The sequence below is a fragment of the Oncorhynchus gorbuscha genome, linkage group LG14, assembly GCF_021184085.1.
Source record: "Oncorhynchus gorbuscha isolate QuinsamMale2020 ecotype Even-year linkage group LG14, OgorEven_v1.0, whole genome shotgun sequence".
Lineage (NCBI taxonomy): Eukaryota > Metazoa > Chordata > Actinopteri > Salmoniformes > Salmonidae > Oncorhynchus > Oncorhynchus gorbuscha.
The window spans coordinates 63,425,139-63,439,601 of record NC_060186.1 but is presented as its reverse complement, the minus strand read 5'-3'; the positions used below and the strand labels follow the sequence as shown (position 1 = coordinate 63,439,601).

The 14,463-nt window shown below is 41.9% G+C and overlaps 1 protein-coding gene across 1 annotated transcript in view; it reads left to right on the top strand.

The window, feature by feature from the left end:
• Positions 1-14,463, top strand: part of LOC123995273 (kelch-like protein 29) — a 291,135-nt gene that overhangs the window by 28,877 nt on the left and 247,795 nt on the right. The window contains exon 2 of the mRNA XM_046298771.1: positions 3,139-3,207. Coding sequence (XP_046154727.1) covers positions 3,178-3,207 — 30 coding nt within the window. The 5' untranslated portion in view covers positions 3,139-3,177. The remainder of the gene's footprint in view (positions 1-3,138; positions 3,208-14,463) is intronic.

Sequence of the window (14,463 nt, the reverse complement as noted above, 5' to 3'; positions counted from 1 at the left end):
ATGGGGGGGACTACAAAAAAGGATGTCATTTCTAAACGGTTCACCCGATATGGAGGAAAATACCCTCAAATTAAACCTGACAGTCTGCACTTTAACCTCCAGTCATTCTATCATTTCAAGTACAGAGCCAAAACAAAACATTTGTCACTTTCTCTACTTTTGGAGCTTGCTTGTAGGTACAATGACTTGCATGGGATTTGTGATACATGCTAAAACATCAGGTCCTTCAGTTCTAAATGCAACAGACTGTTTTGGGTGTAAATATAATATTCATTGTTGGAGTTGGATGGTGTACCGGTGAGTAACACCACTAACCTGTATCAGTTGTTCCTGGTAGTCCTTAAAATCATTCAATACCAGCCATGCTTCCACACTGACCTTATCTGTCTGGTCTAACATTGACCTCTAAATGTGTGTACACTCACGTACCCAACCGTACACACATACACGCCTCCGCGCGCACATTCTTGGTCAGTTCATCTGTCAGGTTTAGCTGTAGTGTACTATCTCACACAGGTTTTAATAATAACAATAAAGATTAGATTGTGTTTTTGATTGAATTTACTGCAAGATCCAATGGGTTTGCCGACCGCATTATCTACCAAGAGAATTCTCTTCGGTTATAATAATCTCCCCCAAGCAGGTACCTCAATGGCTCTGAAAAGAACTTCACTGGACTCTAGGTAATCTGGAAACCATATCCTGAGGCTGCAATTATTGTAGCTGGGGATTTTAACAAAGCTAATCTGAAACAAGGCTTCCTAGATTTTATCAGCATGTGGAATGCGCGACTAGCTGGCAGCATTCTGGATCATTGCTACTCTAACTTCCGATGCATACAAAGCCCTTCCCCGCCCAGCTTTCGGAATATCTGACCACGACTCCATTTTGTTGCTCCCAGCCTTATAGACAGAAACTAAAACAGGAAACGCCCGTGCTCAGGTCCGTTCAACGCTGGGCCGACCAGTCGGATTCCACGCTTCAATATTGCTTCGATCATGTGGACTGGGATATGTTCCGGATAGCTTCAGACAACAGCATTGATGTATACGCTGACTCGGTGAGTGAGTTTATTAGCAAGTGCATTGGTGATGTTGTAAAACCTTCCCTAACCAGAAACCGTGGATTGATGGCAGCATTCGGGTAAAACTGAAAGTGTGAACCACTGCTTTTAATCATGGTGAGGTGACCGGAAACATGACTGAATACAAACGGTGTAGCTATTCCCTCAAAGGCAATCAAACAAGCTAAGCGTCAGTGTAGAGACAAAGTACAGTCGCAATTCAACGGCTCAAACATGTTGCAGTCTAACACGGATTACAAAAAGAACCAGCCCCCGTCGCAGACACCGTCTTGCTCACAGACAAATTAAACAACTTTGCTCACTTTGAGGACAATACAGTGCCACTGACACGGCCCGCAACCAAAACCTGTGGGCTCTCCTTCACCGTGGCCAACATGAGTAAAACCATTTCAAATGTGTTAACCCTCGCAAGGCTGCTGGCCCAGACAGCATCCCTCGTTTGATACCCTAAACCCACTCCAATTTGCCTACCGCCCCAATATGTCCACAGATGACTCACACTGCCCTAACCCATCTGGACAAGAGGAATACCTAATGTAATAATGCTGTTCATTAACTACAGCTCAGCATTTAACACCATAGTACCCTTCAGCTCAGCATTTAACACCATAGTACCCTTCAAACTCGCCATTAAGCTCGAGACCCTGGGTCTCAACCCCGCCCTGTGCAACTGGGTCCTGGACTTTGACGGGCCGCCCCCAGGTGGTGAGGGTAGGAAATAACATCTCCACCCCGCTTATCCTCAACACTGGTGCCCCACAAGGGTGCGTTCTCAGCCTACTCCTGTACTCCCTGTTCAGCCATGACTGTGTGGCCATGCACGTCGCCAACTAAATCTTCACGTTTGCAGACAACACTACAGTGGTAGGCTTGATTACCACCAACAATGACCAGATGGCCTACAGGGAGGAGGTGAGGGCCCTCGGAGTGTGGTGCCAGGAAAATAACCTCACACTCAACATCAACAAAAAAAAGGAGTTGATCGTGGACTTCAAGAAACTGCAGAGGGAGCACCCCCCTATCCACATCGATGGGACAGTAGTGGAGAAGGTGGAAAGCTTCAAGTTCCTCGTCGTACACGTCACAGACAAACTGAAATAGTCCAACCACACAGACAGCGTGGTGAAGACGGCGCAACACCGCCTCGTCAAGGTCATGAGCCTGAAGAAATGTTGCTTTCCACTGAATACTCTCAAACTTTTACAGATGCACAATCGAGAGCATCCTGTCGGATCACCACCTGGTACGGCAACTGCTCCGCCCACAACCATAAGGCTCTACAGAGGGTAGTGAGGTCTGCACAACGCATCACCGGGGGAAAACTCCCTGCCCTCCAGGGCACCTAAAATACCCGATGTCACAGGAATGCCAAAAAGATCATCAAGGACAACAACCACCCGAGCCACCGTCTGTTCACCCTGCTACCATCCAGAAGGCGAGGTCAGTGCAGGTGCATCAAAGCTGGGATCGAGAGACAGAAGCTGTTTTTCAATCTCAAGGCCAACATACTGACTCAAACTCTAGCCACTTTAATAATTGGATGTAATAAATGTATCACTAGTCACTTTAAAACATAATAATGCCACTTTATATAATGATTACATACCCTACATTACTCATCTCATATGTATATACTGTACTCTATACCGTCTACTCCATCTGGCCTATGCCGCACTGCCATTGCTCATCCATATATTTATATGTACATATTCTTATTCATCCCTTTACGTGTGTGTGTGTGTGTGTGTGTGTGTGTGTGTGTGTGTGTGTGTGTGTGTGTGTGTGTGTGTGTGTGTGTGTGTGTGTGTGTGGTAGTTGTTGTGAAATTGTTAGATATTACTGCACTGTCGGAACTAGAAGCACAAGCATTTCGCGACACTCATTTAACATCTGCTAACCATGTGAATGTGACCAATAAAATGTTATTTGATTTGTGAGTGAACTGTCTGATTTTGAAATAAACCTATTTTGGATAGATTGATGATGGGGGCATGAGAGATGCTAATTGTCAGTGAGAGTATTTCCCTTTTCTCACCAATACTTTGTTTTCGCAGGTGTAGACGGGAATACTCAAAAGATCGAATTTGTCTGTGATGAGAATCGCCATCCACCAGAGACCTAAGGTATGGTAAGCTATCAAATGCACCAATAAACAATTAATGATGTCAGGAGAAAAACAACCCACAAAGGCTGTATACCAAATAACTAGGAAATCTGTTGCCTAAACATCGGACTGTTACCATGGTTACCCCATGGATATTCAGTCTGAAAGAAGTCTGTCTAAAAAAATATGTAATGGTTTCTACAAGCCAGAATGTTAAATATTTATTCATACTTTACCGGTTGTCCAAGCGGTTGGTCCTTTTGACGGTGCGAGGTGAAAATGAGCTATCCACAGGAAAATGTTGTTTACCTGACTTTTTGCAGAGCCGGTAGGTTCTGCCGCATGTATTTATTCTCCTGACGCATTACACGTGATGCACAATATGTAAACAATAGCTGAATGTAACAAAGTGTTCGACCGATGCACATTTCCTCACAATCGACTGGAAGTGATTGGGAAATTCGCCTGCCGATTGCGTGGGACAACGTTGTATTATGCTCGGCCATATTGTGCAAGTGTTTGTCGCTTGCGAAACACTGATATACAGACCAGTATACTGAAGGTGTGGCTGATAACACTTCCCTGTGGATATTTTGTCCCAATTACCTCTGTAGGGACAAAATCGGCAGTTGAAATTAAGTTTGTTCAACATTCTGACTGTTGGGGAATGCTGAGCCTACATGGTAGAGACCAGAGTAAGTGTTTCCCTCTTGGATTAGGCTAGGTAATCTGATGCAGTAGAGTGTACCGTTTTCAAACAAACATGGAAATATCTGATTTTGTCAAATGTCTGACTGATGGTAATTGCATAGTATAGCTCTATTTTGGTGTCTGAGGATTGTTAAATACATTTATCCTTTTTAAAATGATATTTGAGCCATTTGTGAGCTATTGAAGTTGAGTTTTGAATGGTTAAAGTCATTGTTCAGGGTCAGTTACAGCACTGGGTATCTGTCATTTTCTATGTATCTTCTGTATTGGAACAGCAAGAAGGAGCACAATGAGTTTTGCTCTAAGTATTAGCTGTGAGTTTGGTCATTAGACTTAACACTAGAACTGCTGAAGCAGTTACAGTATTTTGACTGCTCATTAATAAAAATAAAGTCTTACGCTGCCATTTAAGTCATACCCCCCTCCGTCCTTGACTTTTCATGAATAAGTCTATACAACACACTGTCGATGTTAGAATCTTTATCACAAACAGAACTGGAGTTCAAACCAGTTTTAGGAGGGCATGTTTTACTTTTTTTTTTTTTTAATGGTTTCCCCGGTTGCCCCACCTTTCCCTGACTTTAGGGCCTGCTCTACTCCTCCGACAGCTGAAAGTGTTCATTTGGTAATCACCCCGATAATTACTTTGAATCTGAACCTAAACTATACTGAAACTAATTTCACACCATCCTGTATAACAACAGATGAAATACATTAAGTAAAGTATGATTTCATGAGCGAGGGGAACGATGCATAATTATGTAATCACCAATTGTGAAATTTAACCATTCTAATTCAAATCTTAATGGTGTGTACCCGATATCAGTCCACTGAATCCAAGCAGTCTTATCAGTCTACGTTGACCTACATGTAGCAGGCTACACAGTGAGAGCGTGCATAATTGTACATGCTGAAAGGCTTTCCAGATCTGGGGAAAGATCCGCAGCAGGTTAGCAAGCGTCAGAGAATGTGTTGATGAGGCTTGTGGAACCTTACATTGGCAAGGGGAGAAATGTCATGAACAATTTCTGTACTTCACTGGCGAACAAGTTGCTTGCAGAGAAACAAGCCTTGTTTGCACCATGAGCAAAGTGAGACGGAAGTACTCTCCCTCAATAAGGGACCTGCGCAGCCGTTGTACTCCACGATGGTGCTGAAGAATGCCAAGACAACACTCACACTTTACCAAAGCAAGGCAAGAAAGAATGTTTCTGTCATGAGAATCATGCATCTGCTAGTTGCCATCGATGGGGACGCAAAGAGAGAACCGGAGACCGTTACACATTACAACCAAACAAAAATTTGTGTCGACTGTTAGGAAAAGGATAACAGAACATTGAAATACAATTTATATTAATTAAATTATTGCTTTGTGCTGATTTTCACTTTATCAAGCACACTTGCCATTAATGATGTTCAGGCTATATTCGGATGTTTTCATAATTTGTCTGCGTCTTGGTTGTAGTATTTTTATTTAATTTTTAATTTTGTCGTTGTAAAAAGAAGCTGTTGCCGTGTTCCAACACCTATGCTTTCTGTTTCATAGTTGAAACAAAGGCGCTCTACTAATAAAATTGATTGACCACTTGAATGTGTTCTTAGTGGTTTGTGTTTACTATTTTTATTTGAAATAAGATTAATTTTATTGTTACCCAAGACATTAATAAATTATGTTTGCGATAGCATGTATTAATTACACTATTAGAATGTTGAAGTCCGAATGATTGCTCCATTAGCTCGAAAAGGGGGTCCCTCGAGGCTGTAACGGCGTTCGTCTGTTGAATGAAGAGAGTCAGACCGAAATGCAGCGTGTAGGTTACTCATGACTTTAATGACAGTATCGCGGTACATTAAATAACTGAACTAAATACAAAAACAACAGAACGGAACGTGAAACTAATTACAGCCTATCTGGTGACTACAACACAGAGACAGGAACAAACACCCACGACTACAAAGCGAAATTCAGGCTGCCTAAATACGGTTCCCAATCAGAGACAACGATAAGCACCTGACTCTAATTGAGAATCGCCTCAGGCAGCCAAACCTATACCACACCCCTAATCAGCCGCGATCCCAATTAATACAAACCCCAATATGAAACACAACATATAAACCCATGTCACACCCTGGCCTACCCAAACATATAACAAAAACACAAAATACAATGACCAAGGCGTGACAGAGGCCCAGCGGTTCTAGTGTTAAATTACACCACTTGATCCTGTAATACCGCATGTGCTTGTATATGTACACCTACTGTATGCCATTGGTTTAATTGGTGGTGGGTCAGATAGATTTGTTAAGTAATTCAAGCAGTCTTTCAACTCATCCCTACAAAGACCTTGCAAAACAACTGCAGCCAGGCACTAAGAAATGATGGGTTTAGTGTCTGGTCTCGAATCATTAAGAGAGGGGATTACTGCTGGTCCAGAGAACCCCAGGAATGTGTTGTCCCCTCTGGTGACCTAACACACCGCTGATGAAATGGAATTGAATTAATGGGGTCGCCCACTGGGCTGCCTGATTAAAATGACACACACCTTTGATCCCAGAGCGAGGTCACCAGGCTGCCCCACCCCCCGAGGGATATGTAGGGGACGTGTGTGTGATATTCACTCGGCTGTGTGCTGCGATCCACCTCCACACCCCAGAGCCTTCTCACTGGGGGGCTAGACCTCTCAGGTGCAGAACTGGTTGCCTGGTTTCGGGTCAATGGGTATAAAAGACTGCGGAGATTGAAGCTGGAGCCCTTCCAAATATAACGTTGTCATGTACAAATAAAGCAAACCGAAACAAAACAGTAAAATGTTTAAACTTTCAATCAGCAGATGTCACAAAGTGCTTTTATAGAAATCCAGCCTAAAACCCCAAAGAGTGAGCAATGCAGACGCAGAAACACGGTGGTTAGGAAACTCCCTAGAAAGGCAGGAACCAGGATCTGAGGGGTGGCCAGTCGTCTTCTGGCTGTGCCGGGTGGAGATTATAAGAGTACATGACCATTAAGGCAGGATAGTTCTTCAAGATGTTCATACTGTAGATGATGATGATCAGTGGTTAACTTCTTATGGTATAGGGGACGCTTGCGTCCCACTTGGCCAAAAGCCAGGGGAAATGCAGCGCGGCAAATTCAAATAAAATGATATAAAAATCAAACTTTTTCATTAAATCACACATGTAAGATACTAAATTAAAGCTACAATCATTGAATCCAGCCAACATGTCAGATTTTTAAAAAGGCTTTTCGGTGAAAGCATATGCTATTATCTGATGATAACACAACAGTAAACAAAGAGGGTAGCATATTTCAACCCTGCAGGCGCTACACAAAACGCTGAAATAAAATATAAAACATGCCTTGCCTTTGACGAGCTTCTTTTGTTGGCACTCCAATATGTCCCATAAACATCACAATTGGTCCTTTTGTTCGATTAATTCCGTCCATATAGATCCAAAATGTCCATTTATTTGGCACGTTTGATCCAGAAAAAAACTGCTTCCAAATTGCGCAACGGCACTACAAAATATTTCAAAAGTTGCCTGAAACTTGCCAAAACATTTCAAACTACTTTTGTAATACAATTTTAGGTATTTTTAAACGTTAATAATCAATCAAATTGAAGACTGGTCTGTGTTCAATACAGGAAGACTACAAACCAAGCTACTTTTCAAGTCTTGCGCAACTCTCAACAGTGTTACGCAGTTCCTAGATGGCCATACTTCTTCATTGCACAAAGGAATAACCTCAACCAAATTCCAAAGACTGGTGACATCCAGTGGAAGCGGTAGGAACTTAAAACAAGTTCCTAAGAAACATTATTTCCCAATGACAACTCACTGAACAGAGACTTTAAAAAACAACATTCTGAACGGTTAGTCCTCTGAGTTTTGCCTACTACATACGTTCTGTTATACTCAGACATTATTCAAACAGTTTTAGAAACTTCAGTGTTTTCTATCCAAATCTACTAATAATATGCATATCTTATATTCTTGGCATGAGTAGCTGGAAGTTGAAATTGGGCATGCTATTTATACAAAAGTGAAAATGCTGCCCCCTATACCTTAAGTTAAAAAGGGTGCAACAGGTCAGCACCTCAGGAGTAAATGTCAGCTGGCTTTTCATATCTGAGGGAGGGGAGAGAGGTCTGTGACAAGGTAGTACGTCATGGTTCACCACTTTGCGACGTTCCTATGATCGTAAAGTAAACATCTCCAGTATTTTAATTTGTCTGAGATAGAAGTAGATGTGTCAAATATGAACAAAATGAAATGCTTTAATGCTTGTCTTTTGAGATGGAAAGTAAAATAAGGTGTGTGTGTGTGTGGCCATGTTAAACCAAACCACACTAAGACGGTAATGTTTCAGTTGTAAACTCGGCAGAAAAAGAAACGTCCTCACTGTTAACTGCGTTTATTTTCAGCAAACCTAACATGTGTAAATATTTGTATGAACATAACATAAGATTCAACAACTTGAGACAAACTGAACAACTTCCTCAGACATGTGACAAACAGAAATGGAATGTGTCGGTGGTCAAAAGTAAGTGAGTGTCTGGTGTGGCCACCAGCTGCATTAAGTACTGCAGTGCATCTCCTCATGGGCTGCACCAGATGTGCTAGTTCTTGCTGTGAGATGTTACCGCACTCTTCCACCAAGGCACCTGCAAGTTCCCAGACATTTCTGGGGGGAATGGCCCTAGCCCTCATCTGATCCAACAGGTCCTAGACGTGCTCAGTGGGATTGAGATCTGGGCTATTCGCTGGCCAAGGCAGAAGACTGACATTCCTGTCTTGCAGGAAATTACACACATATTTACGAATTATTTTTGAAATACATGGTCTTGAAAAAGTTTTTTTGTTTGTTGCTGAGTTGACAATGCACCTTTTGCACTAATCATCCTCACTGTTTTTGTTTGCGCAGTGACACCAGGCAGTTATCGGCCTAATAGAATCACCCTCTTGGGTTAGCTAGAGATGTACTGGTTTCTGCATAATCCGGTTAGCTATGGGTACTGGTTTCTGTATAATCCGGTTAGGTAGGGGTACTCTGGTAGGCTCCCCTCACTCTCTAACGACGGTGGAAATGTATGTCTCCTGTACACTTAGGAAGGGTGTTTCATTCAACTCGGTGAGGTTCTTAGCTGTATTGACAGAAAAAAAAACTTAGGGTTGTCTGTTGTAAAGGTGTCTGCAAAGCAGAAAATATAATGATTCTAAAGACATGGGCATCGTGTGTGTGTGAGAACTCTGGGTCATTAGCAGTAAAACTGTCTCTCCCTGCCTACACATCCATTGTCAAAATAAAAGCCTTCCACTAATTTGAAGCCTGAGCTCGCACTCTCACACTGTACACAGACTGCAACACACACAAACTGATGATTCCCGAGACCTAAACATTGAAGCACTGTCTCTCAGCCGAGTGATTAAGACATTGCGCCCAGTGGGGGGCATCAGGTGGTCATGTGGGGAGTGGAGACCCCTGGGGACAGAGCACACAGCAGGGGTCACAGCGTGACATCTCACCCGTGCCATTGAGCTTAATATCTGTGAAGGAACTGCTGAAACACAGAGTATAATCACCCTCAGCGTCAGCCTCTTCAACATCCGTTAGGTACCAACCAGGCTTTAGCATTAACACCATCTAACGGGAAATTAACTAAACCCACAACACTATCCATAGTTATTCATCTATATGTTACATAACTTTTTGTTGCCTGCTGGGTTTTTGTGTTAAGTGCATTTCAGTGGGTGGTTGCAATGACTGAATGTGTATTATAGCTGTGATCTAAAGCAGGGAAACATTAAAATGGCGAAACCTCAATCCATTTGACACCTGGACGTGTGAATGTACATTATCTAGCTGTGGAGTGCTGAGTGGAAGCTTTTTCTCTATGTTGTGCCCTGTTTGATTTCCTCACTGGAATCTATGTCCAGTTGCAGTGGTGGGCAGGTAGATATGCTGCCAGATCTCTGCTACTGTGGCTCAAATGGTGGTGGCGCAAGAGGAAGTGGCTGTGAGGGAATAAATACTGTGTGCGTAACAGAACAGTACCTAGTGTGATTGCTTGCTTATCGATGATAATGGACTTGATTTATTTAGCGCTTTTCCAAGTGCCCAAAGCCCTGTATGTCAGTACTGTAGTAGTTTAAGTGAGCACTTAAATCACCAACCACCCCAAGAAGTAATTTTGATGTCGCTGCTAATTTACATCAAGAACAATTAGGAAAGAGAAAAATACAGTACAGAAAAGCCATGGTGTCGTTGATGCATAGTTTGTGTTCGAAATGGCACCCTTTTCCCTATATAGTGTACTTTTGACCAGAGCTATGGACTCTGGTCAAAATAAGGGTGGCAGGTAGCCTAGTGGTTAGAGCTTTGGACTAGTATCTGAGAAGTTGTCAGCTCTGGGATTTGCGGAAACTTGCGCCTGAACAAGGCAGTTAACCCACTGTTCCTAGGCCATCATTGAAAATAAGAATTTGTTCTTAACTGACTTGCCTAGTTAAATAAAATGTAGGGAATTGAGTGGTCAAAAGAACTGTATTATATAGGGTGTCATTCTCCTGTTCTTTCTCTCAATTAAAATCAAATGGCTTCATTGGCATGGGAAATGTCACTTTGGCAATGTAAACACAACCGAGCAACCTCTCATCCCAGTGTTATTGGCTCAGATCCTCCTGTGAGGAATAGCTTTCCCTGCTGGTAGCATTACACACCAACACCACAGAGAACCCCTAGCTGCCATTCTACCTGTCGGGAACCAATAGCCATCCATCTGTCCACCCTGTCGTCCAGTGTTTGCTTGAGTTCTCTTTAGAACAGCCTTGTAGTCTTCCAACATTTGTAGTTTGTTTTGGTCTTCAATGTGCAACAACTTAAATTTAAAAGTGGTGCCCCACTGTCTACCAGATAACTTTAAATTTAAGTTGCACTTTTTTCATTTGATGCCTGTTTTGATGCCTATTTTGGCATTAATACATGTAACATCAGTTTGCAAACAATGTAAAAACATTTTTTTATAATAATAATAATAATGCCAAATACATACTTGGTCTCTTTTTTTGCTTTCTTAAGGCGGCTCCAAAATGCAGGTGTCTTCAGCCTCGCTCTGTGCTTTCTGTGGCGGAAAATACAGAGCGTAGGGGTTGGTAATGTTCTCTAGTTGGGCCGTGATTGGCTCAGTGTTCTGTCACTCATGGGGACACTACGTCACCGCCAAATCTAAGGGTGAAGCTTCAGAATTTAAGCCACTTGGATGCTGCCGTAGTTACATTAGAAGTTCCCATCCAAGAAGGCTCAAGGTTATTGGCCACAGATAATTTTGTCAAATCACGTTACATCTACAGCAGCTTGATTGGACTGATCATGTCAACATGTATACTCTCAATCTTAGCTAGCAGTCATCATCATGAATCTAGTTGACAAGCTACTGGCATACACTTTTTTTCATCCTTGTCATATGAAGAGAAATAACGAAGAGAAATTATAGATAAAACATCAGTGCTCATCGGCCATTAACATTACAACAAGTTGGAAGTCGCAAATTAAACAATGAGTGGTTTGGAATGAATCAATGGCTAACTGCAAGCATTGCAAAGTAATCACTAGCCTGCTATTCAGTGGAGTGGGTGTGTGGTCCCCTTTCTGGGTTTAAGGGTCTCTTTTCCAAACTTAAAAGGATAAACATTCAGCATTGACCATGGTGTCAATCCAGCATGACATCTGCTGCTCTCAAAACAACTGGAAAGTCAGAAGTGGGAAATCTAATTTCAGTGAGTTCAAGACAACCGGGAACTCCGACTGGGAAAATGTTTTTGAACGGTTATCCAATTCAGAATTGGAAGTCGGGAACTCAGACCTCTTCCTAGAGCACCGACCTGAAGATCACTGACATCATCATGATTCTTGAACGCACCATAAATCGAGAGAATACCAGTCTTTGATGGCAAAGTTTGATGGCAAAATTTGCCCAAAGGACCACTGCGCCACCTTCCTGTTCAAGTGAGCACAACACAACAAGGTGAGTTCAAAAAGGTGTTGTCTGCTGCTGCAAAAATGATGTAATATGCCAAGGAGATATGTATACTGTAGTACTAAGTATACAGTACCAGTCAAAAGGTTGGACACCTACTCATTCCAGGGTTTTTCTTTTTGTTACTGTTTTCTACATTGTAGAACAATAGTGAGCACATCGAAACTATGAAATAACACGAAATAATGAAATAATCATTTAGTAACCAAAAGAGTTGTTACATTTGAGATTCTTCAAAGTATCTACCCTTTGCCCTGATGGCTGCTTTGCACACGCTTGGCATTCTATCAACCAGCTTCATGAGGTAGTCACCTTGAATGCATTTCAATTAAGTGTACCTTGTTAAAAGTACATTTGTTGAATTTCTTTCCTTAATGCGTTTGAGCCAATCAGTTGTGTTGTGAAAAGGTAGGGGTGGTATACAAAGATAGGGCTATTTGGCAAAAGACAGAGTCCATATTATGGCAAGAAAAGCTCTAAGCAAAGAGCAACGACAGTCCATTACTTTACTGTCATGAAGGTCAGTCAATACGCATCATTACAAGAACTTTGAAAGTTTCTTCAAGTGCAGTCGCAAAAACCATTAAGCGCTGTGAAACTGACTCTCTCATGAGGACCCAGGAAGACCCAGAGTTACCTCTGCTACAGAGCATAAGTTCATTAGTTACTGGCCTCAAATTGAAGCCCAAATAAATGCTTTGCAGATTTCATTTGAGATTTTTAGTTCCAACTAGTGTCTTTGTAAGACGCAGAATAGGTGAACGGATGATCTCCACATGTGTGGTTCCCACAGTGAAGCATGGAGGTGTGACTTGTTGGTTATTTATTTCAAGTTTAAGGCACACTTAACCAGCATGGCTACCATTGTGCAGTGATACACTATCCCATCTGGTTTGCACTTAGTCCCACTATCATTTGTTTTCATACACACCTCCAGACTGTATGGCTATTTGGGGAGAGTGATGGCATGCAGCATCAGATGACCTGGCCTCCACAAATCACCTGACCTCAACCCAATTGAGATGGTTAGGGATGATTTCACACTTTAACTAGGTAAGTCAGTTAAGAACAAGCTCTTATTTTCAATGAAGGCCTAGGAACAGTGAGCTAACTGCCTTGTTCATGGGCAGAACGACAGATTTTTACTTTGTCAGCTCGGGGATTTGATCTTGCAACCTTTCGGTTACTAGTCCAATGCTCTAACAACTAGGCCACCTGCCGCCCATATGATTCCATATGTTATTTCCCAGTTTTGATGTCTTCACTATTATTCAACAATGTCTAAAATAGTAAAAATAAAGAAACCCTTGAATGAGTGTGTCCAAACTTCTGACTGGTATTGTATGTTGTGTCATAAGCTGTTAGTAGCCCATGTGCCTCACCCTAATAATTTGGTCCCTTTTCCCCTTCTAATTTCACCTACTGTTCTGACTTGGTGGTGCACATGTAGCCTACAGTATAGCATGTTTTAGAGAAATGTAATCAGAATATTGTAAGAGCTTTCATTGTCTGCTTATATGCCTCTTTATTTATCCTAAGTTTCTGACTTGGTGTACAGGGAGAATACTGTAAGAACGGCTATGTTCCGAATTCTGTCGAGGTACATTTAGAAAGTGCTGAACAAATCGTTATATTGACTACGTCCATCCTAGCTCGCTCATTAACAGATTGCCTTTTATCCGCTCGTCGTCCCCTTATGCCATAGTTCGTAGATCTCAAAAGCCAGTAAAAACCACATTTGTTTAAGCAAGTCAGCCATATCAGCTATGTTTCTTTATAAGTCAGTAAATGAGGCTGAATTAACTGTTTCACTGCCAGACAAGGCTCTGCCTGTTGCCAGGTGTCGCAGTGGTAAGGTGTTGGGACTTGTGTGGGCACCGTTTGTCACAGTCATGTATTGTTTAGTGTTGTATAGATTTACATGCTAAAATCGCCCCTGCTGGTAGAAGTAAATTGATACCTAAACAGGAATTTAATCTTATATCGGAAATGAATTCATGAATTTGTTGGTATAATAGTAAAGCCCTTGGAAACACTATGGAAGTAAAGCACAAGTGTTTGCCACTTTCACAGCAAATTCTATTTTGTTCCATTTAGTTAAATTACTAGCCTCAGATTACATAGCTTATATAAGTATATTCTCAACATTGAATGGGCCAACCTATTTCTATCTCAATTAGGCAGTGTTATTAGGACTGTGTGTTTAATCCATGCAGGGCTGACACTGGTAAGGGAGTGATTTCCCTGCTCTGAACAGTCCTGCTGCTAAATGTTCATTACATCTCCTCTAACTACCCAATGTCCTCGACTGAAATAATTCCCCTAACAGAGGGACTTCTTATCTAAAAAATTATTCAAATGTTCTGTTTTATCATTTACGGTCAACTGGCCAACTGAGTGAAAATTGACTCTGAAATAATTGCTGAATATCAGCCGGCCCATTGCACCGCAGTGTTTATTTATATATCTCCTTATTTTGACATAGGTTTTAATGGCCCACTGTGGAGTGCAACTCATTACCCAGCACA